The sequence below is a fragment of the Gopherus flavomarginatus genome, chromosome 16 (assembly GCF_025201925.1).
Source record: "Gopherus flavomarginatus isolate rGopFla2 chromosome 16, rGopFla2.mat.asm, whole genome shotgun sequence".
NCBI classification, from domain to species: Eukaryota; Metazoa; Chordata; order Testudines; family Testudinidae; genus Gopherus; species Gopherus flavomarginatus.
The window spans coordinates 5,127,860-5,155,348 of NC_066632.1; the positions used below are offsets into that span (position 1 = coordinate 5,127,860).

General features: G+C 46.5%; 1 protein-coding gene across 1 annotated transcript in view; it reads right to left on the reverse strand.

The window, feature by feature from the left end:
- Positions 1–270: 270 nt before the first annotated feature.
- LOC127035291 (low affinity immunoglobulin epsilon Fc receptor-like) overlaps positions 271–27,489 on the reverse strand; it is a 51,398-nt gene continuing 24,179 nt past the window's right edge. Inside the window, exons 6-9 of the mRNA XM_050925006.1 lie at positions 5,595–5,708; positions 3,364–3,515; positions 1,707–1,816; positions 271–497 (exon numbers count right to left, since the gene is read on the reverse strand). Of these exons, the coding sequence (XP_050780963.1) occupies positions 365–497; positions 1,707–1,816; positions 3,364–3,515; positions 5,595–5,708 (509 nt within the window). The 3' untranslated portion in view covers positions 271–364. The remainder of the gene's footprint in view (positions 498–1,706; positions 1,817–3,363; positions 3,516–5,594; positions 5,709–27,489) is intronic.

Below are 27,489 nucleotides of genomic sequence, written 5' to 3' on the forward strand. Positions count from 1 at the left end.
ATTCATTTCATTTACTATAGTACTATTCATATTTAAACAGTGTGAGGGGAAATATTTAGTTTATCTATATCTATTATTCCCACAACAAAGAAGTTAGTAGCTTAGTGCAAGCTGATAACTTAATGGGTTAATAACATAGTAAAACAATCCAGATTAGTTAATAACTTAGGATGGTTAATAATTAAATCACAGTGTTTTAATGGTATGTGCTGCAGAGCTGCAGGATGCACATTGCAGAGCCTCTTGCCGCTCGCGAGCGGTAGTCTGAGAATCACTGATTTAGAGAGATGAACGCTCTGGAGCAGTCCCACGTGGGGCAGGCTGTGTGACACCTGCCCTCCCCGCTGTGGATGCAGGGACTCAGCTAGCACTGCCGTTCGCAGATCCAGTGCTCAGTCATGGAGCAGGTGGCATTGTTCCACTTCCCGTCGAAGCGGAGGCTGCCACAGTCCTCCCCTTGATGCCCAACATTGTTGGGTTCCCCGGGCCCCCAGACCCTGAAATGCAAACCGAAGCCCCATGGGATTAGAGGTAGGTATGGAAGTCCTACAAGGGAGGTGGGGTTCCAATAACTTTGGACGGAAGGACCCTGGTGGATGCCAGCTGCTTCATACAGCTCTAGCTGCCTTTAAATGTCACAATCCAAACAGCAGGGGTTGGCAGGCCAGGTGGTGCAGTCGCTGGGTAAGAGGAAGTTGGATGGATGGAAGAAGGCAGAGGATGGGTGGCTGCTCATCGCAGCACAGAGGGCAGTTGGGGCACAAAGAGACTGATGCTTGACTGTGCCTGCACTGCAGAAACATGGTTTAGATGGCTCTGCTCCTACAGCAACTCCCACCGATGGATGCTGGGATGCTCCACTTGCTCCTGGCTTCCACAGGCTGCCCTGGTGACAATCATCTCCCATCCCATCCCCAGTGTGGCTGTAGGTCTTCGCAACAGAACAGAGTCCACATGCACACAATGTCTCTGGTTCAAAAACCTCCTCCATGCAGGTGGTGTGAAATGAGCCAGCTCCTAGGGGACAGGTCTCTATGTCACTGATGCCAATGGGCACTGACTGGTCTGATAGTTTTAGCAGAGAGAGTCAAGGTGGGCATGGACTGATCAGTCTACTCACTCCTTGAGGAGGTGCCTGGAGGTTAGGGCAATAGGAGGTTGGTGCTAGCCACTGAATAGGGGGAAGCTGGCCCAGCCACTGCTCAAGCCAGAGCTGTTCTCAGCTTGCACGACATCAGTTTCCAGTGCATTTTACAGGGGAGGAAACTGAGGCATAGAGCAGGGAGAGACGTGCTTCACAGTTGGCCAGCAGAGCACACTCATGGGGCTGGGACTAGAACCCAGCAGTGCTGCCTCCTTCTCCAGGGCCCTGTCCCCTGAGCCATGTTGCTGTTCTCCCCCACACCTTTCCTTAGCATGACACTCAGAATGCTCCAAGGTAAAGCAGCTTTCTGCTCCCCAGGAACATCCCAGGTCCAGTCCCTGCTCTGTGCTGAACCTGGATGACATTAGCATGGAGGCAGTAGCAGACTCATAAACATCTTTACATGCTTTAGCAAATAAAGGGGACCAGAGACCCCTCTAGTATCAATTGCATTGGTATCAGCGCTCTATCTGGCTCTTTAGCAGGACAGGAGATAAAGCAGAAACAGCTGATTGTAAGGGACAGTTCTCTCTCCAAAGAGGCTGAACAAAGAGGGACTTGCCTGAGAGACAGGGGGCTGCCATCCAGCCAGTGCCACTCCCCTTCCTTCGCTGAGTCGCTGAGGCCCAGCCAGTACACACTGGGCTCAGTGATGTGGTTTGATAAAAATATCTATGTGGGAAAACAGATGAAGGAGACAATCATGATCCCAAGCAGGAGGTGAGGGGGTTTCATGGGGCCTGTGATTGTGGCCAGCGGAGTCTGTAGCTGTACATTCTCACCCCTCCTCCTGTTTTTCCAAACCTTTACATTACGGCTGCCACCCTACATTTTCTATGATGCACCAGGCACTCCCATGATGCATCACTTCCTCTCTTCAGGAGGAGTGACTCTTGTGCATCACGGGACACGTAGACTGACTGGCTAACCTGACTGCTAAAGAATGGGGGCCTGAGGCATCCAAACTAAAGCTCCTATGAGGCACTGCAGCATTTCTAAATTGAAATGTTTCCGATTTCAGTTGAAAATTTGCAGTATATAATTTTTTTCCCAAATAAACGAAATTTTCCACAGGAGAAAAAAAGCTCATTATCTGACCAGCTGTACTTCAAAGGCCTCATCTCTGCCCTTTGTCCTGCAAATCTCCCCTTCAGAATGGGAGGGGAACACTGGCCCGTAAGCTGTTTGGGGCAAGGACTGTCTTTTTGTGATGTCTGCACAGCACCTAGCACAATGGGGCTCTGATTGGTACTTCTGCATGCTCTCACAATACCGATAAGTGACAACAATAAGGCTGAATATTACACTGCTGTTCCCTGAGGACTGCGTATAATTTTCAACCCTCCTACACCTGCTGAGGGCCTGCTTTTGGGGCTTGTCAATCCCATGGTCACAGATCTCTTGGTTGGACAGGGACCAAGGTATCATCTTCCAGACCCACTGAAGTCCGTTCTATACCCTGGTTACTGGGGGTGCCTTAAATTCTGGCCCAAGGACGGGATAGCGAAATACACATGCTATGAGCTGTGCTGCTCATGACTCAGATTTTGGTTCTGGTGACTCCAAATTCACACCAGTACCTTGCCCACCTCTGCACTACATGGACATCCTCCAAGCACCAACAAGTGTCCTAAAGTCCTGTTCTCAGCAGGCACCGGGCTCAATTTAACCCTTAAAGTGGATTCTCCATCAGGGCAGGATTCCTTCTGCAAAGTCCTGATGAAGAATCTGGAGTGGGGTCTTCCCTAAGATACCAAAGGCCTTCCCTAGTGTAGTAGTGAGCTGCTCTGAAAGGCATTGCACCTCTGGGTCAGCAGCTGAAATCCTGCCCAGGTCGTTAGCGATCAAATGTTGTTTTTAGGTCCCCTTGGTACTCTATAATCATGGGATTAAAACTGCCCCTCCCCCCCACATGAATTTTGATTCATATTGAATCATCCACATCTGAGACTGAGCTTTCTGTTCACAAAGATCACTTGACAATTTTCAAATGACAGTAAGTATCCAGGTTCCCTCAATCCTTTTTGAACAGCAAGCTACATTCAAAGATATTGCTAAATTTCTGGAGGACTTGGGCCAGATTGTGATCTCAGTTACACTGGGGTAAATCTAGAGTAACTCCAGATTCATCCTGGTGTAACAGAACAGAATCTGGCCCCTTGTGCTTAATTACTTCCATTCTGCATGATCCACAATAGGAATCTGAGTGGATGGTTTACCTGTTCCTGTTTGGTGTTAACAATAACCAGGTGAGAGCCTTCATTGGTACAGAACTGCTTAGCATCCAACCAGGATTTAGTCAATGTTGAAAAGAAGTAACATTTTTTCTCAAAACGCTGCCAGCCAGGTGGACATTTTGTGCAGATGACTTCTGTGAGAAGTAAAATTTTGGGACAGGCCTGAATGAGTGAGTCAAAATGCAGTTTCACTGAAGTGTAAAAGCTCATCTGTGCCCCCATACTCCTTATTTACTTCTGACATTCTCATTGGCTTCAAGCAAATAATTTGCATTGAATTTGTTTATTCCCTGAAATTGGATTCTTTTTCCTTCCAAAAGATGCTCATAAGCAGTTAAAGAAATTCTAGAATGTATTAAGTATTTAGACTTATTCGTGAATTTTACCATCAAATTTCCCTGCCTCCTCCTGAAAAGCTTGCCAAATAGTTTGTTAAAAATATTCATACTTTGACATTCATCCTCTGTGGAATGGTTTTATAAGTTACATGGCATTGTCACCCCTCTGACATGTGGTAGCAGATGGCAGGGTCTGGTACATTGGTTTCCCATTGAAAAATAAATCAATGATTTAATATTTTCCTAGTATAACTTGTTGATTTTCACTGGGTGTACTAGTCCTGGAAAAGAGGTGCCCATAAACAAAACACAGGCCAATCTCAAACCTCAGCCCAGACGCTGATGCCCCAGTTTCCTGGGTACAACTCTGCTCCAAGAACTGACCCTAGTTAGAGTGTGTCAGGCAGGGAGCAAACTCCCTTGCCAGTTGCAACAGCTCCCCCCTCAAAAAAATATCACAGCCTGAAACCAACAACACAAAGACTGAACACTTCTGCCATGCTTGGAAAGAGAACTTGCAAGCTGATGTACAACAGCACTTCTGTATGGCTTCTGCCATACAGTATTGTAACCATTGCATGTTAGGCTGGACACAGCCGATAATTTGGCTAAGTACATAATGTTAGGCTTCATTATGTACTTAGCCAAATTATCAGCTGTGTCCATTTCCATTGCATGTGGGTGTCATAAACAGATAGCTAAGGGTTAATGTCTCTTTCACCTGAAGCACCTGACCAGAGGACCAATCAGGAAACCGGATTTTTTCAACTTTGGGTGGAGGGAATAGAGAGTCTTTTGTCTTTGTTTTCCGTCTGCCTGCTTTCTCTGAGCTTTGGAGAAGTAGTTCTACTTTCTAGTCTTCTGTTTCTAAGTGTAAGGACAAAGAGATCAGATAGTAAGTTATATGGTTTCTTTTCTTTGGTATTTGCATGAATATAAGTGCTGGAGTGCTTTGATTTGTATTCTTTTTGAATAAGGCTGTTTATTCAATATTCTTTTAAGCAATTGACCCTGTGTTGTATCATCTAATACAGAGAGAACATTTGTACTTATTTTTCTTTCTTTTTATATAAAGCTTTCTTTTAAGACCTGTTGGAGTTTTTCTTTACTTCAGGGAAATTGAGTCTGTACTCACCAGGGAATTGGTGGGAGGAAGAAATCAAGGGGAGATTTGTGTGTTGGATCGCTAGCCTGATTTTGCATTCCCTCTGGGGGAATAGGAAAGTACTTTTTGTTTTCAGGATTGGGAACAGAGAGGGGGAGTCTCTCTGTGTAGTTTCACAGAGCTTGTGTCTGTGTATCTCTCCAGGAGCATCTGGAGGGGGGAAGGGAAAAAGGATTATTTCCCTTTGTTGTGAGACTCAAGGGATTTGGGTCTTGGGGTCCCCAGGGAAGGTTTTTCAGAGGGACCAGAGTGCCCCAAACACTCTAATTTTTTGGGTGGTGGCAGCAGGTACCAGGTCCAAGCTGGTAACTAAGCTTGGAGGTTTTCATGCTAACCCCCATATTTTGGACGCTAAGGTCCAAATCTGGGACTAAGGTTATTACAGTGGGGCAGGTATCAGGTAATGGCTTATGGCTGCTTGAGTCTCTGGCTGGTTCTACACCACCTCTGGTGCCCAAAGCTTAGAACCAATGAGAGAATCGGGGCCAGACAGGAGGGTGGCATAGGAGACATCTGTGCTGGCTCTACAGCCACTGGGGACCCCCAGCTGGAGAGATGTATTCAGTTTCAGTGCAGGGGGAGCTGCACAGGCCATAGGCCTATTGAGAACATGACAGTCGAATGCCCTGTTCCCTGTTGCCTTTCATTGACTCTGGGCATTTGTAGTTAATTCTGTCACTGGTTTCAAGCCCTATCTGGTGCCCCCTTACCTGTGATGTTCCGTAACTCGTCCTGCACCCTGCTCAAGACCTCCTGGAGTCTGTCATGGTCCCTTCTCACCTCAGCCAGCTCCTTCGACATGGTGTGCGTTAGGTTCCTTATCTCTGTCAGGGCAGGCAGGGCGTAGAAAAATGCCAGCGGAATCAACAGTTTGATATTTCTGGGCTGGCTTAGACCTTCCTTCACAGCAGTTGGAAATGTGTCCATCTATCCGCAAACACACAGCCCCCATTCACAGCCTTTGACCTACCTATGCTCTGATACTGGACTCCATCACTGTATTATCTAAGCACCTGTGTTCTCCTGGGCTCATTGATTTTCCTTCAAGCCAACTTTTGGATTCAGTGAGGGAATTTTTACCTCAGTTGGCTCAAAATCACGTAGCCCACACTCCTCTTCTGCATCACAGGGCTTTTCTATGGAGGTCTAAATCCATAGTCACAGCACTGACACCAGCATAACGAAGATCAGAATCCGGCTCATGTTTGTACTGGATGGGCCTGATACCAGAAAGGCTGAGCATTCCCAAATTCCTTCTGCAGGCCATAGGAGCTGTTATCTCTCATCAGCGCTGAGTGAACCAGAGCCCCCTTACCCAATACCCCTCATCTCACATATCTACAGGGTTGGCAGGGACCATCTGCTTGATGATTGTGGACCCACCGCCACACTTCTACCCCTGTCCAGATAACTGCTTCCTTACTTCATTTAAGCTGAGATCTGTCCTGGAGGACACAGGTCTCTGTTCCCACTCACCTAAGTAGTGGCTGTTTATGGGAGCCCCAAGCACATGCCTACCTCTGGAACAGAACAATTTCATGTATGCCAAGACTTCCCCAGCAGCATAATACTTTCAGCCAATGAGAAATTGGTAGAAAAGTGACCTCATCAGAACAAGATCTCATTGGACAATCAATGATCCTAGGAGCAGGACAATGTTCTCCCACATCTTCTAAGAGCTGCTTCCACCTCCTGTGGTTGTCCCATTCCCCACAATAATCTCAGTCCTGTCTGAGCTGTGGTCAGATTCCCAGCTGATGTATGTCTGCTTGGCTCCACTGAAGTCCAAGGAGCTACATCAACTTCACCAGCTCTGCAACTGATCCCCATGGTCCCAACTCTCCCCTCCCTTGAGGTGTAAGGAACAAAAGAGATCTGCAAAGTCTAACAAGAAATAGAAACATTTCCTTTATCCTCTCACCTGGATAGTCCTGGTGATCTGATAGATTTATCCTGGAATCTCTTCTGATTGTATCTCGATCCAGCCGGGCTTCAGCAGGACCCTGGGACATGAGATTTTTGATAGCAGAGTAAAATTTATCAGTAGGGGAAATCCACAGATGTGGGAACATCAGTGCTGCTACAAAATGCACTTTCCTCCCAATTACCACCCAAGACTTCTTGTATCCATTACCTCTCACTTGCTATGATCCTCTGCTACAGGCACACTGTGCTCAACACAGGGATTCATTATTTTGGACTCCTGCTTGGTCCTCGGTACAATTTAGAGTTGTGTTGGGGCTGCTCTATGTTACACTGAGCTGCCAGTGGCCCCAAGATATGTGGTGCACCTCCTATGAAATGTGGCTGGAGAGCTCAAAGGGGCATAGCAAAGCTGAGAGTGAAAAGGTTCAGCGTTCCCAAAGCAATGCAGGGCTCTGACTGCTGTGCAGAGCAGAAAGCTGCCTGCTGCCACTAGGGGCCTGCCTCAGTTTGTGTGTGGTTAGCTGGTTGCCAAGTTAAAAAGGAAAGGAATGCATTTGTCAGGCCCTAGCTCTCCTTGTGTTAATGTGGAAGAGGCAACAGTGGCAGCGCATTGTGTCATGCCCACATTGAATTGTTCTCACTCGCAGACATTCCCTCTCCGCTAGCGGGATCCACAGCCAGCCCTTTGCACTGGCCCCAGAAAGCCATTGAAAAGAACATTTTTTTATGAATATTTCACAACCTTCAAAATATCACCACAAACATGCCCTGTTAACTGATTTTAGGTGGGATTTTTCTGAGATTTATGAGCATAAGTCCCATGGAAAGCTAGTGGGAGTTATGCTCATAGACTCATAGACTCCAGGACTGGAAGGGACCTCGAGAGGTCAGAATCCAGTCCCCTGCCCTCATGGCAGGACCAAATACTGTCTAGACCATCCCTAATAGACATTTATCTAACCTACTCTTAAATATCTCCAGAGATGGAGATTCCACAACTTCCCTAGGCAATCTATTCCAGTGTTTAACTACCCTGACAGTTAGGAACTTTTTCCTAATGTCCAACCTAAATCTCCCTTGCTGCAGTTTAAGCCCATTGCTTCTTGTTCTATCATTGGAGGCTAAGGTGAACAAGTTTTCTCCCTCCTCCTGATGACACCCTTTTAGATACCTGAAAACTAAGGACAAATCCTACCCCTTTGAAAATCCAGTCACTTTAACTCAGGGGTGAGTGAAAGTTACGTAGCAATGGCAACTGCTCCATAATTAAGGTTGCAGCTGAGCCTCCTTTATTAGCCCAATTTTGTGCCCCATTGTTAAAATCCACCAAAATCAAATCAGAGCAGTCTCACTCTTGGCAGGTGAGATCTGAGGCTGAGGTAGAAACCAACAGGAAACTTACATTTCCCAAGGTTCACCACGATGAGAGCTGTGACCACTGCAATGCAAATCACCAGCAGGACATACAGGATCGCAATGGCCTTCCCTTGGGTGGAGCTGGAGAGGCAAAGAGCTGTGGGGAGCAACACTGGTTAGATCTCTCAATGTGGGATCAACCCCTCCTAACATTCCCTCTGGGGAGAGACTCCCGGCACTGAACATGGTTCCCTGCAAGAGATGATAACTGGACAAAGAGAGGGGAGGGATTCACAGTAGGGTAAATACCTTAAGGCATTTCTCAGTCTTCCCTGTGTTCCATTTTCCATGTTGGGAACCCCTCTCCCTTTTGGCAGTATGGGAAGGGCAGAGGATTGTGAACCCCAGATTGAGAAGCCCCTGCCTTCAAGGGAACATGAGAATCTTCTCAGGCTGTAGCGGGAAGATATGGGCAGGTCACAGGACCAGTTTCCTCCCTGGAATAGCAACACTGAAGACACTGGAGTGAGCCAGGGATGAGTTTGCCCCATGATAAGAAAGGAGTTTATGAGGATGATGGGAATATCCAGACTTAACCAAGACACTAATTAGGAGAGAATGAGAAACCCTTCTGAGTGTAGTCACTAGTTAACCTTAAATTAGTGAAGCTAGGAATCGAACATAGGCCTCCTGACTCCCAGGGCAGCTCCTTAATCACAAGGCCACCCTTCCTCAGGCCAGCTCACCTTTACCGCCTCTCCCAGGTGCGCTGCTCTCTCCCTGCACTGTCAGTTCCACCTCCTCTGAGTTGTCCCATTTGTGGTAGGAGCCGTCCGGGTACATGGCTGCGGATGTCTAAGTTCAGCTTCTTGCCATTGGTGCATTTATATTGATGGGAGCCGTCTTCATGGATTTCCAGGGAAACGGACGCCTGTAGTCACATTACCATTCTCAGAATTTCCAGGTCAGGGACCATGGCCCACCCATTTCCTCTCCAGATAAGTGCAGAATCACAGAATCTCTGTGGTTCCAGTTTCTGGTCATTACCACTTCTTAGTTCTGAGATTGCTCAACTCCCATTGACTTTTATCAGAGCATGGTGAAATCAGCACTTCTCTCCCAGAGGCTGCTCAAGACAATCTGCCGCCCTAGGCAAAACTTCGGTGTACCATCCCTCTCCTCAGAGGCCTAGGGTGGCAGATTTTGCCCCGTCACTCCTCCATCATGAAGGAAAGGGCGGCAGTGCCCAATTCCAGTGAGTGGTGTTGTGGTCTTGCATGACTGGGGAGCAGCCACTGTAGGCAGCTGCCCAGAAGTCTGCCACCATAGTCACCTGCCTACATTGCATGTACCCAGAGCAGCCTCTGCCAGCCCCTTTCCTGATGGGGTCCTGTACTATTCCTGGACACACTAGACAGGATGGCAGATGGGATTAGTAGAAGCCTTCATGGCCAGAAAAAGGTCAGTTTCTCACCAATAACTGCAGTCACACTCACTTTTCCAACTGGAAGCTTGTGGCACCAGCATCCTGATCCCACAAGGGCAACTCTTGAAAAACTAAGGGGACATTCTACACCAGCCTGGACACCATCTTGTCTTCAGGGATTTGGGAACATGTGCCAGCAACTGAGGGGCACTGGAGCTCACTAGACCAGCTGTAACCCTGCCAGGGGCTCATCCACACCAGCTGATTAAGAGTTTAGGGGCAGTGTTCACTCTCTAAGCACCGCTTGTACAGCTGAAAGAAACTAGGCAGTATACAGTGCCAATCTTTAAAAAAGGGAAGAAGTAGATACAAGGGAACTAGAGACCAGTCAGTCTCACCTCAGTCCCTGGAAAAATCATGGAGCAGGTCCTCAAGAAAACCATTTTGAAGCACTTGGAGGAGAGGAAGGTGATCAGGAACCGTCAACATGGATTCACTAAGGGCAAGTCGTTCCTGACCAACCTGTTTGCCTTCTATGATGAGAGAACTGGCTCTGTGGCTATGGGGAAAGCAGTGGACGTGATAGATCTTGACTTTAGCAAAGCTTTTGAACGGTCTCCCACAGTATTCTTGCCAGCAAGTTAAAAAAGTATGGATTGGATGAATGGACAATAAAGTGGATAGAAAGCTGGCTAGATTGTCGGGCTGAATGGGTATTGATCAACGGCTTAATCTCCAGTTGGCAGCTGGTATCAAGCAGAGTACCCCAGGGGTCGGTTGTGGGGCGGGTTTTGTTCAACATCTTTATTAATGATCTGGATGATGGGATGGATTGCACCCTCAGCAACAGGGCCAGCTCTACAGTTTTTGCCGCCCAAAGCAGCGTGCCGAATTGCTGCCGTGGACGGCAGGGGCAGTCCATGTGCCCTTAGGGTGGCAGGCGTGTTTCCGCGGTGGTGGCAATTTGGCGGCAGCTTCTATGTTTAGCTGAAGCCGCCACGGATGCCATGGTCCCAACCCTGTGCTTGTTTCCCGGGCCCAGAATCAGCATTCCACGGCATGAACCTGGCCCAATGCCATCATGATCTCCCAATCGCCACATGCCGTGCTTCTAAGAAGATCTGTGTACATGTCCTCAGTATAGTAATCACACTGTCATCGCTTCCTCACCTAGTTTTGCAGGTACTGCACATACTGCTGGATAATGCGTGAAGTATTTACAATGGTCAAAACTGCAGAGGAGATCTGAGTGGGCTCCATGCTTGCTATGGTGCCTGCACGGGTAATCCCAGAAAAAGGACGCGAAACATAGGAAAGCTGTTTGGCTCAAGATGGCCAATAAAAGGCGGTAAATGGTTGTCTTCTGTAGTGCACCGCTCTGACATCTGATGCTAGCCTTGGTACTGTGGATGCACTCCGCCGAATTAAAGTGCTTTAGTGGGGGGACACAACACCAAATGTATAAAATCGATTCCAAAAATTCCAATTCATAGATTCATAGATTCTAGGACTGGAAGGGACCTCGAGAGGTCATCGAGTCCAGTCCCCTCAATTGAATAAGTTCAAATTAATTTTGTACTGTAGATGTACCCTTAGTAGCAGCGGTAATGTCAAACTGTTAATGTCATAGGACCTAATTGGTTTAACTTCATTCCAGCCATTTGTGTTTTTTGCTGGCCTGCTCCAGGGGAATATAATCCCAGTACAATAACACCAGAATCGTTTGGTCACTTAGGGGGTTCAGGAACAGGAATCTTGTTCACAAGGGAATAGCTGTGGTATTAACTCATTAAATTCCTTGTTCCAACATCCACAAAGGCTGTTTCCCTACTTGGTCCTGCTTCCGCACGGAAGTGTATTTATCATTCCACCACATGGTGATCACATTACAAATACCCCAAGTATTTTGTCCTTTTGCACTCAATTGTCTAATGGGGTAAGGTCTGGACACCTCAAATCTTTTCAGTTGATTCCAAGCAATATATATTAACAATCGGGGCGCTGATGGAGCTCAGAGATTAAAGCTCATAAAGCTTCCATTATTCATTTGGAAGGATTCCATTGTGCTTACTGTAACCACTTATCCTGTATGATTTTCTGTAAAAAAGCACAGAACATGTAATATGCAGTTTAACCCTGTTAAGGTTCCCTCCACACTCTGAACTTTAGGGTGCAGATGTGGGGACATGCATGAAAGACCCCCAAGCTTCTTTTTACCAGCTCAGGTTAAAAATACACTGCCACCATCAAGCATTTTAACCAAATATTTATGGAGAGCCACTTGGAACTTTGCCTTTCCCCAAATATCTCCCAAGTCCCTAACCCCCCTTTCCTAGCTAGGCTTGAGAATAATTCTCCCCAAGACCCTACACCCTTTTCCCTGGGAAGCCTTGAGAATATCCCCTCACCAATTAGTCCTGGTGAACACAGACCCAAACCCTTTGGATCTTAAAACAATGAAAAATCAATAAGGTTCTTAAAAGAATAATTTTATTAAAAGAAAAGGTAAAAATCATCTCTGTAAAATCAGGATGGAAAATAACTTTACAGAGTTATCAGATTCAAGGAGCCCAGAGGAACCCCCTCTAGCCTTAGGTTCAAAGTTACAGCAAACAGAGGTAAACCCTCTAGCAAAAGGAACATGTACAAGTTGGGAAAGCAAAGATAAAACTAACACGCCTTGCCTGGCTCTTGCTTACAAGTTTGAAATATGAGAGACTGGTTCAGAAAGATTTGGAGAACATGGATTGATGTCCGGTCCCTCTTAGTCCCAAGACCGAACACCACCAAAACAAAGAGCACAAACAAAAGCCTTCTCCACCCCCAGACTTGAAAGTATCTTGTCCCCTTATTGGTCCTTTGGGTCAGGTGTCAGCCAAGTTACCTGAGCTTGTTAACCCTTTACAGGTAAAAGGATTTTGGTATTGTATATAGGAGGGTTATTACCCTTCCCTTTCTAGTTATGACAAACCCTTGTATTCCTTTAATTGCACGGCACGTTTCCACCAAAGCTGTTCCTCTATTTCAACCAGAGAGGGCCCTAATTTATCTACAATTGCCAAGGACCTAACCACTCTCCTTTGAGAAATTTTTCTTTGGAACGTGTTCAATTTTAACCATAACTTGGCTTCCAATTTGCCATTGTTTAATATCATTGCTTCCATCAAATGCCTGGTTCATTTTTTGCTGTTCTGCGGCTGCTCCTTGAACTGTGCGCAACCAATATTTAAAGCTGTTCAACGTGGTAGTTGCCAGTGCTGTAATTGTTTCACAATCTGGGGGCTACAGCACGTTTTCCCAGCCAGGCTTAGGTCTCCCAAAGAGTATTTCATAGGGACTAAATCCTGTCATGCGATTTGCACGGCTCCTGATCCTCATCAGAACCCATGGAAGAACCAGGTCCCAATTTGTTCCCACCTCATTACACTCTTTAGACAGTTCAATTTCAGAGATTTATTCATCCTTTCCACCTGTCCCCCAGATTGAGGGTGGTAGGGGATGTGTGACAGTAGGGGAATATCAGCCCATGTCCTGTCTCATAAAAGCAGGACCATTGTCAGAATAAATGCTGTGTGGCAGGCCTCACAGTTCACAACATTTTTGCAACTGCAGCACTATTTTCCTTTTTAGTAGGGAATGCTTCTACCCATTTGCTAAAACTATCCACAATTACAAACCAAAATCTGTTTCCTCTAGTAGTAGGCAAGGGTCCCACAAAATCAAGCTGTAAACGTTAGAGGGGGCCTTTTAACAGTTGCTGCATTAACTCTCCATATCTTTTACTTCTAGCAGGGTCTCGCTTAGCACACGTTAAACAGCTCTGAATATGCAGGTTTAAATCCTCTTTCATTCCAGGCCACTATCCCAGTTTTTAAAGTTTTTCTAATACCGCTTCCTGTTTTGGGTGGCCTCCCAAAATTGAACCCTATATCTATCCTAAAAGGAGGTCCTGCATCTGCTGAGGGATTACCAGAACCCATTCATTTTCTGGTTTAACCAGAATTAGGTCTCCCTTCTTTCTCAATGGGACACCCTGCCACTGCGAGGGTCCTTCTACTATCCATTGCTGTATTAAATCATCTTTTACCTGCAGGTCCTGTAAACGCTGTAGCTCTTTCTGGCTGTTCTCTTCACTTGTTTTTGTTTTGCCTGTGCCTGGTTACAGCCACGGGCACGGGCTCCCACCGTGTTCCAGTGAGTGTTGCTTCCTTAGTCAATGTATCTGCTTGTTCATTTCCTTTTTACCATGGACATGTCCTCTTATTGGCTTTTATTTTAACCATCTGGAGCCTCTGATACTGCCTTGCCATTTTCTCTATTTGTTGCCATAAGGTCTCGTGTTTAATTTTGGATCTGTCAGTTCCTGTAAAACCTACACTATTCCATCATGGTAGGTAGACGGTGGTTCCCTTGTAAACCTAATCTGAATGAGTTCCTATTATTAGCTCCGTTTGCTTGTGTCATGGACTCACAGATCGTGCCCACTCTTGACCCCATGCATGGGACAGCCCTTTTCCTGGGTGTCCACTCTCTCTTGGGGTCAGGCCCCTCCACCTCCTGGAGCTGCACCTCTCTGAGCCTTAGCATACCTGTTTCTCACTGTGGGTCCCCTCAGGGAGTCCATGCCCTCTGGAACCCCCAGGGCCTCCTCACCCCCGAAGGGGTTGATGCAACCCTGTTCTCTGGACCAGAGTGACTCTCAGCCAGAGTAAAACAGGAGGGTTTATTGAGAGTTGAACACAGCAGAGGAAACTCTCAGGGCCTCAGGCCTGGCCTCCCTCAGCACAGCACATCCCCATTTCCTTGCATCCAGGTGGGCTCTGCCTGCTCCCCATCTCCAGCCCAGAGCCCCCACTGCTTCCCAGCTGGGCCTCCAATATCCCTGGTCCCAAGCCCCACCTCTGTCCATTGTCTTCTCTCCAGTCGTAAACAGGATGGCCTGGGTCTCCTCTCCAGCGGGAACCGGCTGGTCAGGTCACCGGGGTCCTCTCTTCACAGCCCTTGTCCTCCCACTGGCCAGAACCAGCTGTGACTCCTGAGCTGGGCCTCCGGGTCACCAGGTCACCCATCGCTGGGGCCTCCATCGTCCAGGCCATCGGCTGAGGTCCCAAGTTCCCTTGTCCGGTCCTCTGTAAGAACAAACTCCCTCTCCCCTCACCTTGTTAAACCAGTAACACCCGGGGACACTGAGTCCCCCTCAGAAAAACCAAGAAACCCCCCCACTTCATCACAGCTTGTTCTTCATTCTAGCTAAAACTTCCAATACTGCTGACACTTCTGCAGACTGTGTTCCTCTTTTGATCAATTTGTACTGGAAGAAGTTAACTATTTGCAGGTTTCCAGTTAAACAAAGCTCTCCAAAGCAGTGACCTGTCTTCCTTCAGTTTAAAGTGAGCTACCACCCACAAACTAAAGAGATTTTCCAATCACCTGTTCAGTTGGGGTTGCTTTAAAGACAAGGTGTGCTTTGGATTCCCATTGGGGTTCACAGACGTCTTCTCGACTGCTTATAGTCCATCTCCATACGAGTTCTTTCAGTGGGCTAATTGAACATTCTTGGACATGAGAGTAAAGACCCATTGAATGGCCTTACCTACTCTCACATATCCTTAGACAGATTTTCCTGACTGACTGATTTTCCCAGTGGATGGTGACTCTTTACAATCACATTGCTTGCTCTGATAATTGGCTGAGCTTTTTGTAATGTAGTGCAGTTTGCTCACAAATTCCCAGTTTGCTTTCAGCACCTGTTAATGCCCTGCTATAATAAGCAACAGGTCTCTCCCCAGCACCAGTATCCTGTGTAAGCACACTACCAATACAGAGATTCTTCACACTGGGGTACAATACAAAGGGGAATTTGTTATTAGGGCCAGCAAAGGTAGGTGCCTCCATTAACCCTTCTTTCAGGCTTTCCCATGCATTAGTTGCCTCCTCTGTGCAGGCCCACTGAGGTCTTTTAAGTACCTCATACAGTGGACCTGCCTGCTCTGCGAACACAACCATAAATTCCCTGCAGAAGTTAGTGAGCCCCAAAAAAGATTGCAAAGCTTTGGTATCTACCGGCATAGGGAGGTTAACAATACACTTCACCCTTTCCTTATCCACAGACCATCCCCCTGGACTGAGTCAAATTCCAATATATTGCACTTCTTTCTATTTAATCTGGGATTTATAGACTCATAGACTCATAGGTCAGAAGGGACCAATCTGATCATCTAGTCTGACCTCCTGCACAAGGCAGGCCACAGAACCCCACCCATCCAATTTTATACAACCCCTATCCCAGGACCGCGTTATTGAAATCCTCAAAAATGGTTTGAAGACCTCAAGCTGCAGAGACACCACCAGCAAGCGACCCGTGCCCCACGCTGCAGGGGAAGGCGAAAAACCTCCAGGGCACCTGCCAATCCGCCCTGGAGGAAAATTCCTTCCCGACCCCAAATATGGCGATCAGCTAAACCCTGAGCATGTGGGCAAGAGTCACCAGCCAGCACCCAAGAAGGAGTTCTCCGCAGCAACTCAGTACCCATCGCATGCAACATCTCCCCGCAGACCATTGAGCAGACCTGTCTGGTGGTAATTCAAGATCAATTGCCCAAATTAACGATCCTATCATAACATCCCCTCCATATACTTATCAAGCTTTGTCTTAAAGCCAGGAAAGTCTTTTGCCCCTACTACTTCCCTCGGAAGGCTATTCCAGAACTTCACTCCCCTAATGGTCAGAAACCTTCGTCTAATTTCAAGTCTAAACTTCCTAATATCCAGTTTATACCCATTCGTCCTCGTGGCTACATTAGTACTAAACTTAAATAATTCCTCTCCCTCCCTAACGTTAACCCCCTTGATATATTTATATAGGGCGAGCATATCCCCCCTCAGCCTTCTTTTGGCCAGGCTAAACAAGCCAAGCTCTTTGAGTCTCCTTTCATAAGGCAGTTTTTCCATTCCTCGGATCATCCTCATAGCCCGTCTCTGAACCTGTTCCAGTTTGAATTCATCCTTCTTGAACATGGGACACCAGAACTGCACACAGTATTCCAGATGGGGTCTCACCAACGCCGTATACAACGGTACTAACACCTCCTTATCCTTGCAGGAAATACCCCGCCTGATGCATCCCAAAATCGCATTTGCTTTTTTAACAGCCGTATCACATTGGCGACTCATAGTCATCCTGCTATCAACCAGTACCCCAAGGTCCTTCTCTTCCTCCGTCGCTTCCAACTGATGCGCCCCCAACGTATATCCAAAATTCTTATTATTAATTCCTAAATGCATGACCTTGCACTTTTCACTATTGTATTTCATCCTATTTCTATTACTCCAGTTTACAAGGTGGTTCAGATCTTCCTGAATAGCATCCCTGTCCTTCTCCGTGTTAGCAATACCCCCCAGCTTCGTGTCATCCGCAAACTTTATTAGCACATTCCCGCTCTTTGTGCCAAGGTCAGTAATAAAAAGGTTAAATAAAATCGGTCCCAAAACCGATCCTTGAGGGACTCCACTGGTGACCTCCTTACAGTCCGACAGTTCACCTTTCAATACGAACCTCTGGAGTCTCCCCTTTAACCAGTTCCTTATCCACCTTACAACTTTCATATTCACTCCCAGCTTTTCCAATTTAACAAACAGCTCCCCGTGCGGAACCGTGTCGAACGCCTTACTGAAATCTAGGTAAATTATATCTACCGCATTTCCTTTATCTAAGTAATCCGTCACCTTCTCAAAGAAGGAGATCAGATTGGTTTGGCACGATCTACATTTAGTAAATCCGTGTTGCAATTCGTCCCAATTACCATTGACCTCTATGTCCTTAACTACTTTCTCCCTTAAAATTTTTTCCAAGACCTTACATACTACAGACGTCAAGCTAACAGGCCTATAATTACCCGGATCACTCTTTTTCCCTTTCTTAAAAATAGGAACTACATTAGCAATCCTCCAGTCATACGGCACAACCCCTGAGATTATCGATTGCTTAAAAATTCTCGCTAACGGGCTCGCAATTTCACGCGCCAGTTCCTTTAATATCCTCGGGTGGAGATTGTCCGGGCCCTCCGACTTCGACCCATCGAGCTGTTCAAGTACGGCCTCTACCTCAGTTGCAGTAATATCCACTTCCATATCCACATTCCCGTTTATCATCCCTCCATCATCGCAAGGTTCCTCACTAGTCTTATTAAAAACCGAGGCAAAGTACTTGTTTAGATGTTGGGCCATGCCTAGGTTATCCTTAACCTCCATTCCATCCTCAGTGTATAGCGGCCCCACTTCTTCTTTCTTTGTTTTCTTCTTATTTATGTGGCTGTAGAACCTTTTACTATTGGTTTTGATTCCCTTTGCAAGTTCCAGTTCAATGCGGCTTTTAGCCTTCCTCACTTTATCCCTACATGTTCTGACCTCAGCAAGGTAGCTTTCTTTACTGATCCTGCCTTCCTTCCACTCCCTGTAAGCTTTCTGCTTTTGTCTAATCCCCTCTCTGAGTTGCTTGCTCATCCAGTTTGGCCTGCAACTCCTGCCCATGGTTCTTTTCCCCTTTCTCGGGATGCAGGCTTCCGACAGTCTCCGCAGCTGTGACTTAAAGTAATTCCAGGCCTCCTCCACATTTAAATCCACTAATTCCTCCGTCCAATCCACTTCCCTAACTAATTTCCTTAACTCTTTAAAATTAGCCCTCGAGAAGTCAAAAACCCTAATCGAAGATCTACATTTGTTTATCCTTCCATCTAGTTTGAACTGAATCAGCTCATGATCACTCGAACCAAGGTTGTCCCCTACCACCATTTCTTCTACGAGGTCCTCACTGCTCACCAATACCAAGTCTAAAATGGCATCCCCTCTCGTAGGTGCTTCAACTACTTGATGAAGAAATCCATCCGCTATCACATCCAGAAAAATCTGACCCCTATTATTAGTGCAAGTACTCGTCCTCCAGTCTATATCCGGGAAGTTGAAGTCCCCCATAATCACACATTTCCCCTTTGTGTTTACTTCATTAAAGACAGTAAAGAGGTCTCTATCCATATCCCAATCCGATCCCGGCGGTCTGTAGCACACCCCAAGCACTATCTCAGGGGAAGCTCTAGTTGCTTTTTTACCCAGCATGATTTTTGCCCAGACGGACTCCGTCTTATCCATTCCATCGCATCTTATTTCGCTACATTTAATTTCATCATTGATGTACAAGGCTACTCCCCCACCTTTGCCTTTCTTCCTGTCTTTTCTGAACAGCACATAGCCTTCAATACCCGTGCTCCAGTCATGAGTACTATTCCACCAGGTTTCGGTAATCCCTATAATATCCGGCTTCACTTCCTGCACGAGTAACTCCAGTTCCTCCATCTTGTTACCTAGGCTCCTCGCATTAGTGTACAAACCTTTTAATTTTCGGCGTTTGGCGTCAGTGACATTCTTTCCCCCGTCGTGCACAAACTGTCTGCCACCAGCATCACCCGTTACTCTGGTTTCTACTCCACTATTCCTCCTTGGATCAAATCTTGGGGCCGCAAGGGTATCCCCGCTCACTTTGTTTACTTCCCTCTCCAGGTTATGTTCTGGCGTGGAGATCTCCCGAACATTTCCCAACCATCTCCCCCAACTTTCTAGTTTAAAGCCCTCTTGATGAGGTCGGCGAGCCTCCATCCTAGAATCCTATTTCCCTCCTTGCTGAGATGAAGTCCATCCTGAGCAAACAGTTGTCTATCCGTAAATGCGTCCCAATGACCGTACATCCCAAAGCCCTCCTTATAACACCACTCCCTGAGCCATCTGTTGATCGCCATAATCTTGTCCCTCCTTCGTCGCCCCGCTCTAGGAACCGGCAGAATCCCACTGAAGATCACCTGAGCCTCGATGTCTTTAAGCCTCTTCCCCAGTCTAAAATAGTCCTCCTTGATACAGTCCAGTGAGTAACTAGCTGTATCGTTCGTTCCCACATGAAGGATAATCAACGGATTTTTTCCTGCTCCCGCTAAGATCGTATTCAGGCTCAAGTCCACATCCTGTATCTTAGCCCCCAGCAGACAGCACACTCTTCTGTTCTCCCGATCCGGTCTAGTTACAGGCCTGTCTACTCTTCTCAGTAGAGAGTCTCCAATCACGTAGACTTGCCTTTTCCTGGTGACAGTGCGATTCTCCGGTCTATCCCCCACAGCAGCTGGCCGTGATTCCTCCCGATTTGTATTTGACCTCACAATCCTCCTAGGGCTCGTACTTGATGTCGCCTCCACTGACTGCTCCCCTCCATCTGCAGGACTAGCTGCTTGCCTCTTCTTCCTTGCCGTTACTCCTTCAGCAGCCCGCTGTGTTCCATCTTCATTTCCCAACTCAGCAAACCTATTCCTGAGTTCTATTTGTCCATCGCTGGCCCGTCTTATCCTCTGTCTGGTTCTCCTAGTGACATGCTTCCACCGTCCACTTTCCTCACCCAGCAGTCCCTCCTCAGAGTCCTTAGGTCCTGCTTTTGTCTGCTTGCCTGAGCTTGTCCCCTGTGCCTCATCATGTCTGTGTTCCATCATCTGCTCAAATCCCCTTCTAAACTCAGCCAGAGTTTCCACTTGCATCTCCAGTCCCCTTACCTTTTCCTCCAGCAGCTCTATCAGGCGGCACTTCATGCAGATGAAACTCCTTTCAGGTGCTCCCTCTAGGACCATGTACATGCCGCAGCTGCCGCACCCAGTCATCCTCAGTGTGTCTGCACCTGCTGCCTCTGCCTCCATCGTAGTGCTGCAACTCTGTGCCTGGCGATCCACAGCTCACACCGCACCGCAGGCCACCGACCAGCGCAGGGCTGCCTCTTCCCTGGTCTGCCTTCCCGGTTCCTCTGCCTTGGTCTCCCCTGCAACCTCCCCCTGGAAACTCCCACTGAAACTCCCCTGTTAGCCGCTCTGTTCGCCGCCTCCTGTGCCGCTGCCTGAGTGCCTGGCTCCTTATACAGGACCCCTAATCAGGTAAGCCCTGCCCCCAACTCAGGGCTCAGCCTCGCTCTCAGCACACAGCCCCTAGCAGCCTGCACACACAGAGGGGTTAACTAAGGGTCGGTGCAACCATTTAGGCGACCTAGGCGGACGCCTAGGAGACTAGGATTTGGGGGGCTGCATTTTCTTCCGCAGCGATCGCGGCGGCCGGATCTTTGGCCACCCCGGTTGCCGCAGGCATTTAGGCAGAGAGAGTTGGGGCAGGGGGGGCGTGGGGAGAGCCGCCTGCAGCAAGTAAGGGGAGGGTGTGGTACACAAGGCAACTCCCTGCCCCAGCTCACCCGTGCCCTGCCTCCTCCCCGAGCATGTCATGTCTGCTTCACTTCTCCCGTCTCCCAGGCTTGTGCGCCTAAGCTGATTGGCACTGCAAGCCTGGGAGGTGGGAGAAGTGAAGCAGCGACGGCGTGCTCAGGGTGGAGGCAAAGCAGGGGTGAGCTGTGGGGGGCGCCTCAGGGCGGAGGGGTGGAGCTGCCGTTGGGGGCAGGGTGCCTCAAGGCCGGGGGCTCGGGGGAGGGCCCAAGGGGGAAATTTTGCCTAGGGCACGAAACATCCTTGCACCAGCCCTGGGTTAACTGAGTAACTGCTGCATTAACGCTTCATGTTCCTGTTCTGTTTCACTGACTATTCAAATGTCATCTACATACTGCACTATCCTTCCCGTTTGGAACAGTCCCTCCTTCTCTAGCATATTTCTCACTGCAGTATGAAATGTTGTGGGTGCCTCACAGTATCCCATAGGCAAAACACTCCAGCAATATTGCACACCCTGGAATACAAAGGATGATCTGTATTGAGACTCTGAGTTTAAAGGTAAACTCCAAAAGCCATTTGCCACGTCAAGTACTGAGAGCCACTTCGTGTCAGGGTTTACTGCCTCCAACAATTCTGGGTAAGCAGCCACTACTGGTGCTCCCTGTTTGGCAGTTCTGTTTAACCCCCGATAGTGAAGAGTTAATCTCCACGTTCCGGCAGGTTTTTTAACTGGCCTGATTGGTGCTGAACAAATTTAATTAATTTTCATTTTTCCAATTCTTCTATAACTCGCCTTAAAGATTCTTTGCTCCCTGAGGTATTGGGAATTGTTTTATGTATGGGGGTTTGTCTCCTGTTGTAATAGAGGTTTGTATTTTTCTCGTATCTAGGGAGTCCACTGCCCAGACGGTTTGAATCTCAGCCCACCAGCCTTCCCAGCAGGAGGTGGCTATTAGGTTTTATTGCTTTCACTGTCTGAGTAGCAAGTCTCATTGGGATCAGGTTAGTGTTATTTGTTTCTCCCATTACAGTGAGAGTTTCTCTGATAGACATATTTGGGAAGTCGAGGATTATTCCCAATTCTTTGGTAGTTTCTGCCCCAATTAGATTTTCTCACCCTGCAATAGCACACGTCTCCTGAATGGTGTGTACACCAAACTGGAGAGGGAGGGTTTTAACATTTATGTTTGCTAAGTTCCTGATATGCCCTGTATTTGTATGGAGTCCACAACTGGATATACATTAAATACATCTTTTACTATAGGAATTCCAGCTCCCATGTCCAATAGAAAATTGGCAAGCCCATCCCTGACTTGGATGCTTCATTCCATATGTCCCCAGCGCAGCATCCACTCCAGTTGTTCCATGTTCCATCTTTTAATTTATCTAGGGCCACTTGTTTCCGTTTCTGTTCCCATCCTTCAGGTACTGTAAAAGTTCTCGAAGTCTGTTGAGCACCAGGGGATGGTACCTTTTTCTTCTGCAGGTTTTACACAGCTGTCTCCATTTTTTTTGTTTTTCTTCTTTATATGTTTGAGCTTATCGTGAGTCTGGAACACCTCTTGCCCCGTTAAAAGAGCTTGGGCTTCAGTGCTTGACTACCTGGGTTGCCTCCTCCAAGGCTTTAGTTATCTTTTCTACTTTCCTGGTTTTCTCCATTACTTGCACGGCTAGTATGTTGGGGTGTTGTTTAAGCCATTTTACTGCCATACAAATTAATTGCAAAATCCTAGATTTTTTACTTATTATGTTTTAAAGATTCTGTTTCTACCATTGTTTTACATGTGCCAGTCTATGTTTCCCCACTTTCTTTTTAAAATTCATATGGAGCCCTTTACTGGCAATCCAGCAGCTTCACGAGTTATCAAACTCGGTGGGTATTTGAAGGGAGAGGATAAGGGGGTTCCTTAGCTTATGGTTTTCTGTCATTTTAGATCACAATTCCTACAACAGACAGCTCACTTACTCACCAGATCAGTGGTTGGGATCATCAATGTCGTCAGACGTCACCGGTGTGGTTCTCTGCTCTGTTCAACGTTGGTAACAGTCAGCGGCGTGCATGTGTTCCTGCTGTGTGCTGCCCCGGCTCTGCACAGATCGCTGGCACAGCAGAACCCCAAGAGAAACCCTAATGACCCAGACTCCGAAAAGGTATGAGGGCACCTGGCCAGGTTAATTGCCAAATGAAACAGTCTCTAGCTCTCTGCATCAGATATCTACTGTTCTTCTAGTACATATTTGCCCCCTGACAATAGACCGGCTCAGTCAGTGGCGGGACTTACCACTGTGCCCTAGGCCAGACAAAGACAACCCCTCAGAGGTCCATTTTAATTCACAAGTACAAACAAGTTACATATCCAGTGATATTGCCAAATATTTCATCACCTTTGTGAGTCTGTGCACTCTCCATGAGATTCCTGAAGATCAAAAGATGATCACTTTGATTGCAAAATTGGCTGGGAGAGCTCTGGACATATTCAGTGAAATGCCTATTGATGATGCTTCAGACTATGGTAAATGTAAGGAACTGCTTTTGAAGCAGTTCCAGATTACACCTGAAACCTACAGGATGAAATTTAGGAGTCTTAAGAGGGGATCTGGATTAAGTAATGTGGCCTATGTAAATGAAATGGGAGAGTTGTTGGACAAGTGGGTGAGGGGAAAAGGCATCACAAGCTGTTAAGGTTTCTTCCCCACTCTGAACTTTAGGGTACAAATATGGGGACCTGCATGGACACCTCTAAGCTTAATTACTAGCTTAGATCTGGTAACTCTGCCACCATCCAGAAATTTCAGTGTCTGGAACACTTCCTGTCCCCCCAAAACTCTCCCCTCCCTGGGTGGCCTTGAGGGACTTCACCAATTTCCTGGTGAACACAGATCCAACCCCCTTGGATTTTAAAACAAGGAGAAATTAACCATCCCCCCCTCCTTTCCCCCACCAAACCCTGGTGAGTTCAGATTTAATCCTCTTGGATCTTAAAACAAGGAAAAAATCAAGCAGGTTCTTAAAAAGAAAGCTTTTAATTAAAGAAGGTAAAAATCAGAGGTAAAATCCTTTCAGAAAAAAGGGATATTTACAAGTTGAGAAAACAAAAATAAAACTAATCCGCCTTGCCTGGCTGTTACTTACAATTTTGAAACATGAGAGACTGATTCAGAAAGATTTGGAGAGCCTGGATTGATGTCTGGTCCCTCTTAGTCCCAAGAGCAAAGAACCCCCAAAACAAAGAGCACAAACAAAGACTTCCCTCCACCAAGATTTGAAAGTATCTTGTCCCCTTATTGGCCCTCTGGTCAGGTGTCAGCCAGGTTCACTGAGCTTCTTAACCCTTTACAGGTAAAAGAGGCATTAACCCTTAACTATCTGTTTATGACACTAGCTTGGAAGAAATGTGTGATTTGGTTACTCAGGAACAATTCCTGAATATGTGCAGTGATGATGTAAAACAGAATTTGTGGGACAAATGGGTGGATTCAGGGGGTGAATTAGCTGGGTTTGCAGACTCTTACGAGCAGTCACAAGCTGCAATTAAACATAAACCACCGGCAGAGGGGTACAGGGTTGGTGGAAAGCAGAATCACCATTTTACCCCTGGGAAAAAAAGAGGCTCCTCAATCGCCTGTTACTTGTCCCAAGTCTCCTGTACAAGCAGAGGAGCCCAGAAGGTGCTATCATTGTAAGTCCACTGAGCACCTGTGGAATAAATGTCCTTGGCTGAATAGGACCAGGCACCAGGTAACACATGAAGCTACTGCCTCTTACCACACAGGATTTGGAAAGGTTTCTTCTGCACAGCCAAGCAGTGAGCATATGCATGTTGTTAAACTTAATGGCAAAGTGCTCCAAGGTTTAAGGGACACTGGTGCAGAGATTTCTGTGGTCAGGAGGGATCTAGGAGAAGGATTTGTTACCAGTGTGAAAGTAGAACGAATTATATAGTAAGAATAGGAAGGATTAAAGAAATGCTGTCTGTACCTTTAAGCAAAACTGTTGGAATGCTGCAATCCAGGTGTCAGGAATACAGACATTAACATAGAACAATTGCACCGTTTAAGGGCAATTGGTGAAGTATTAGCCTTAAATCGATAACAGTTAGTAAGGAAATAGGATATGCATGCTGTGCCCCAGGTGAATTTTCCTGTTTTGCTTTCTTAGTCCCTTTGTCTAATTCCCGCTCTTTTATCTGTATAAATAAGATTGTTTGGGCCTTGCATGGCCACTCACTAATTCTGAATGTTTTTGGCGGAGCGTTGCGCTAATAAACAGAGTGGTCTGACAAATTGTGAGTCCTGATTCTAACTTTGACAATTTGGAGGTTCCACCGAGATGGCAACCATCTTCACTGGGGCTGTGTGATTCCTGACTGTTTTTGTAGGATGACCGTGGCAGCCGGCACCTGGGCATTTGGCCCAAGCGGTCCTCCACTAGAGCGGAAAGGCGCACAGCCACAGTGAGGTCTACGCCATAGAACCTGTTGGTTCCCACTCTGTTCTGGTAGGGATCCCGGGATCTGACATCAGGAATCTGGTCAGGTAATTATTTCTGTGTTTTGTCCGGACTGAGGACTGTCCTGTCTCTGTGTCTATCTGTTCTCTTGTGGAGTGTTTGAGTCTGGGTGCCGTCTCTGTCTGGGGATCGGCCGACCAAGGGGTTCCTGTCCCCGTGATCTGAGTGAGTGAAATCTGCACAATTGCAACCGCACCACACCTTGGGTAAAACCCTTAGTGTGAAAGCAAGGGCAATTGAGGCAGTAGCCTGTGGTCTCCTTTTGTGTGTTGCAGCGGGCATCGCTCTGACGAACCTGAATTTCCTTCTTGTGTGATTGGTGTGTGAAAGTCCTCCTGTACTGGTAACCAGATGTCTAAGTCGGGACAGTTCCCTAAATGAACGCCGGCTCATTTTATGTATTTAGGATGGGTCCAGACTCCTGTAAATTTCTGGGAAAATGGTCTAGGCTAACTCAGGGGGATCCCAAAACTCAGTGGCCACTGTTAAAATCTTGGAACAAAGACTGAGTGGACGTCTTAAAAGACAAACTCGGCCAACCTAAAACTAAATTTGCTAAAGGAGAGGTTAATTGTTTCATGCAGTGGTGGCAAGAGGCAAATCACAGGTGGACAAAATCAAAACTGGCCTCTCTCAATTATTCAAATAATAAGTTAAAAGCTTTATTAAAAGCCTCCTCTCCCACCACTAGACCGAGCGCTCCCCTTTACCCCGTTCTCCAAACCCCAGATTGATCCAAACCCCTTCATACTCCCATCTCATTGTAAAAAGGACAAAAAGTCCCTTGTTCTGTTCCCCTTTGTTGTGTGCCTCAGAAACTGATTCTTTATAGTGTCCCACTACCAATTCAGCAAGGCTGGGGGCGGGGGAGCTCCTCAACTAGCCCCCACCCTTCCTGGTCCCTTTCCTTGAACATTTCTTTCAAAATTGTGAAGTGACCACAATAGCACTCACAAACGGTTCATTGGAGGAAGAAAAAAAAGAAAGCAGGATCAGGCCCAGAAAAGCAGGCAAGCAACAGATAAAGAAACTGAAAAACAGGTTGAAAGCCCTAAGGGAATGGTGTTAGAAGTAAGAAAAGCAGTAAGTGCAGGCATGAACCCCTGGAACAATACTTAAAATGGTGAAATCTGAGGTGATAAAGGTGTCATTTTGGGACATAAACAAGTGATTTAAGTAAAGAGAGTGAAAAGTTAACTCTACAGAGGCTGGAGAGAATTAAGCAGTTAAACTTTGTGAAAATGTTAAAAAAGGACCATGTTAAAGAGAGAGAATTCTTGGTTTCTTTGCGGCCATTCTGAAGGGAAATGGGCCCTTTTCCAGAAAAGTGCCTGTAAATAATCCATATATATATACACAGCTATGTAAAAACAAAACAGTGTAAAGGAATGTTAAGGAAAAGAAAATGTGCATGTATCTATGTCTGTGAAAATATGTAAAGTTCTAAGAATCTAAACCAGCACATCTGGTTTGTAAAACTACTGTTTTGTAGGTGTAAGAAATTGATTTTGTTTTTGTTTTTAATGCCACTAAAAATTCATTTGACTCTTTAATTCAAAGTTGCAAAACTGACAGACCTTTTTGCAAGACACAGGTAATTAGTGTTGTTTGGCTTTGAGATTTAGCATTTAACCCTTAAGGGGTAACTTGATTCTTTACAAATATTAAAATGTTTTTAAATAAAGACCAAGTCATGGCTGCAATAGGGCAGTCAAAATCAGGAGAATAGGTAAAGATTCTGGAGTCTGTTTGTTTGTTTTGTTTTTTTGTAACAATAGCAGATAAGAGCTGTAGTGAAAGAATAAGAAATTAACAGTGACCCTCTGAAGCAACAGCAGAGGTGAGGTGCACAAAACAAAAAGAAGCAATATTAAAAACACTGAGCCTTAAAATGGCTCTGTGGAATCAGACTGTCACTTTGATAAGAATACATGAAAACTCTGTAAGAACAAAAGAAACAGTTACACCTTATGTAAAAATTAATATGGCTAATGTTTTTGAAAAGTTATAGTATAGAAAGAATGTGCATTTTCCGTAGGACATGTGCAGCGTATATTGTAGAAAGGGATGTAAAAAAAAATGCAAATGAAACATGCTGCTGAATTAAAATCCTATTAGAGCTCCAAAAAGATCCGCAATAGGCTGTTTTCTTT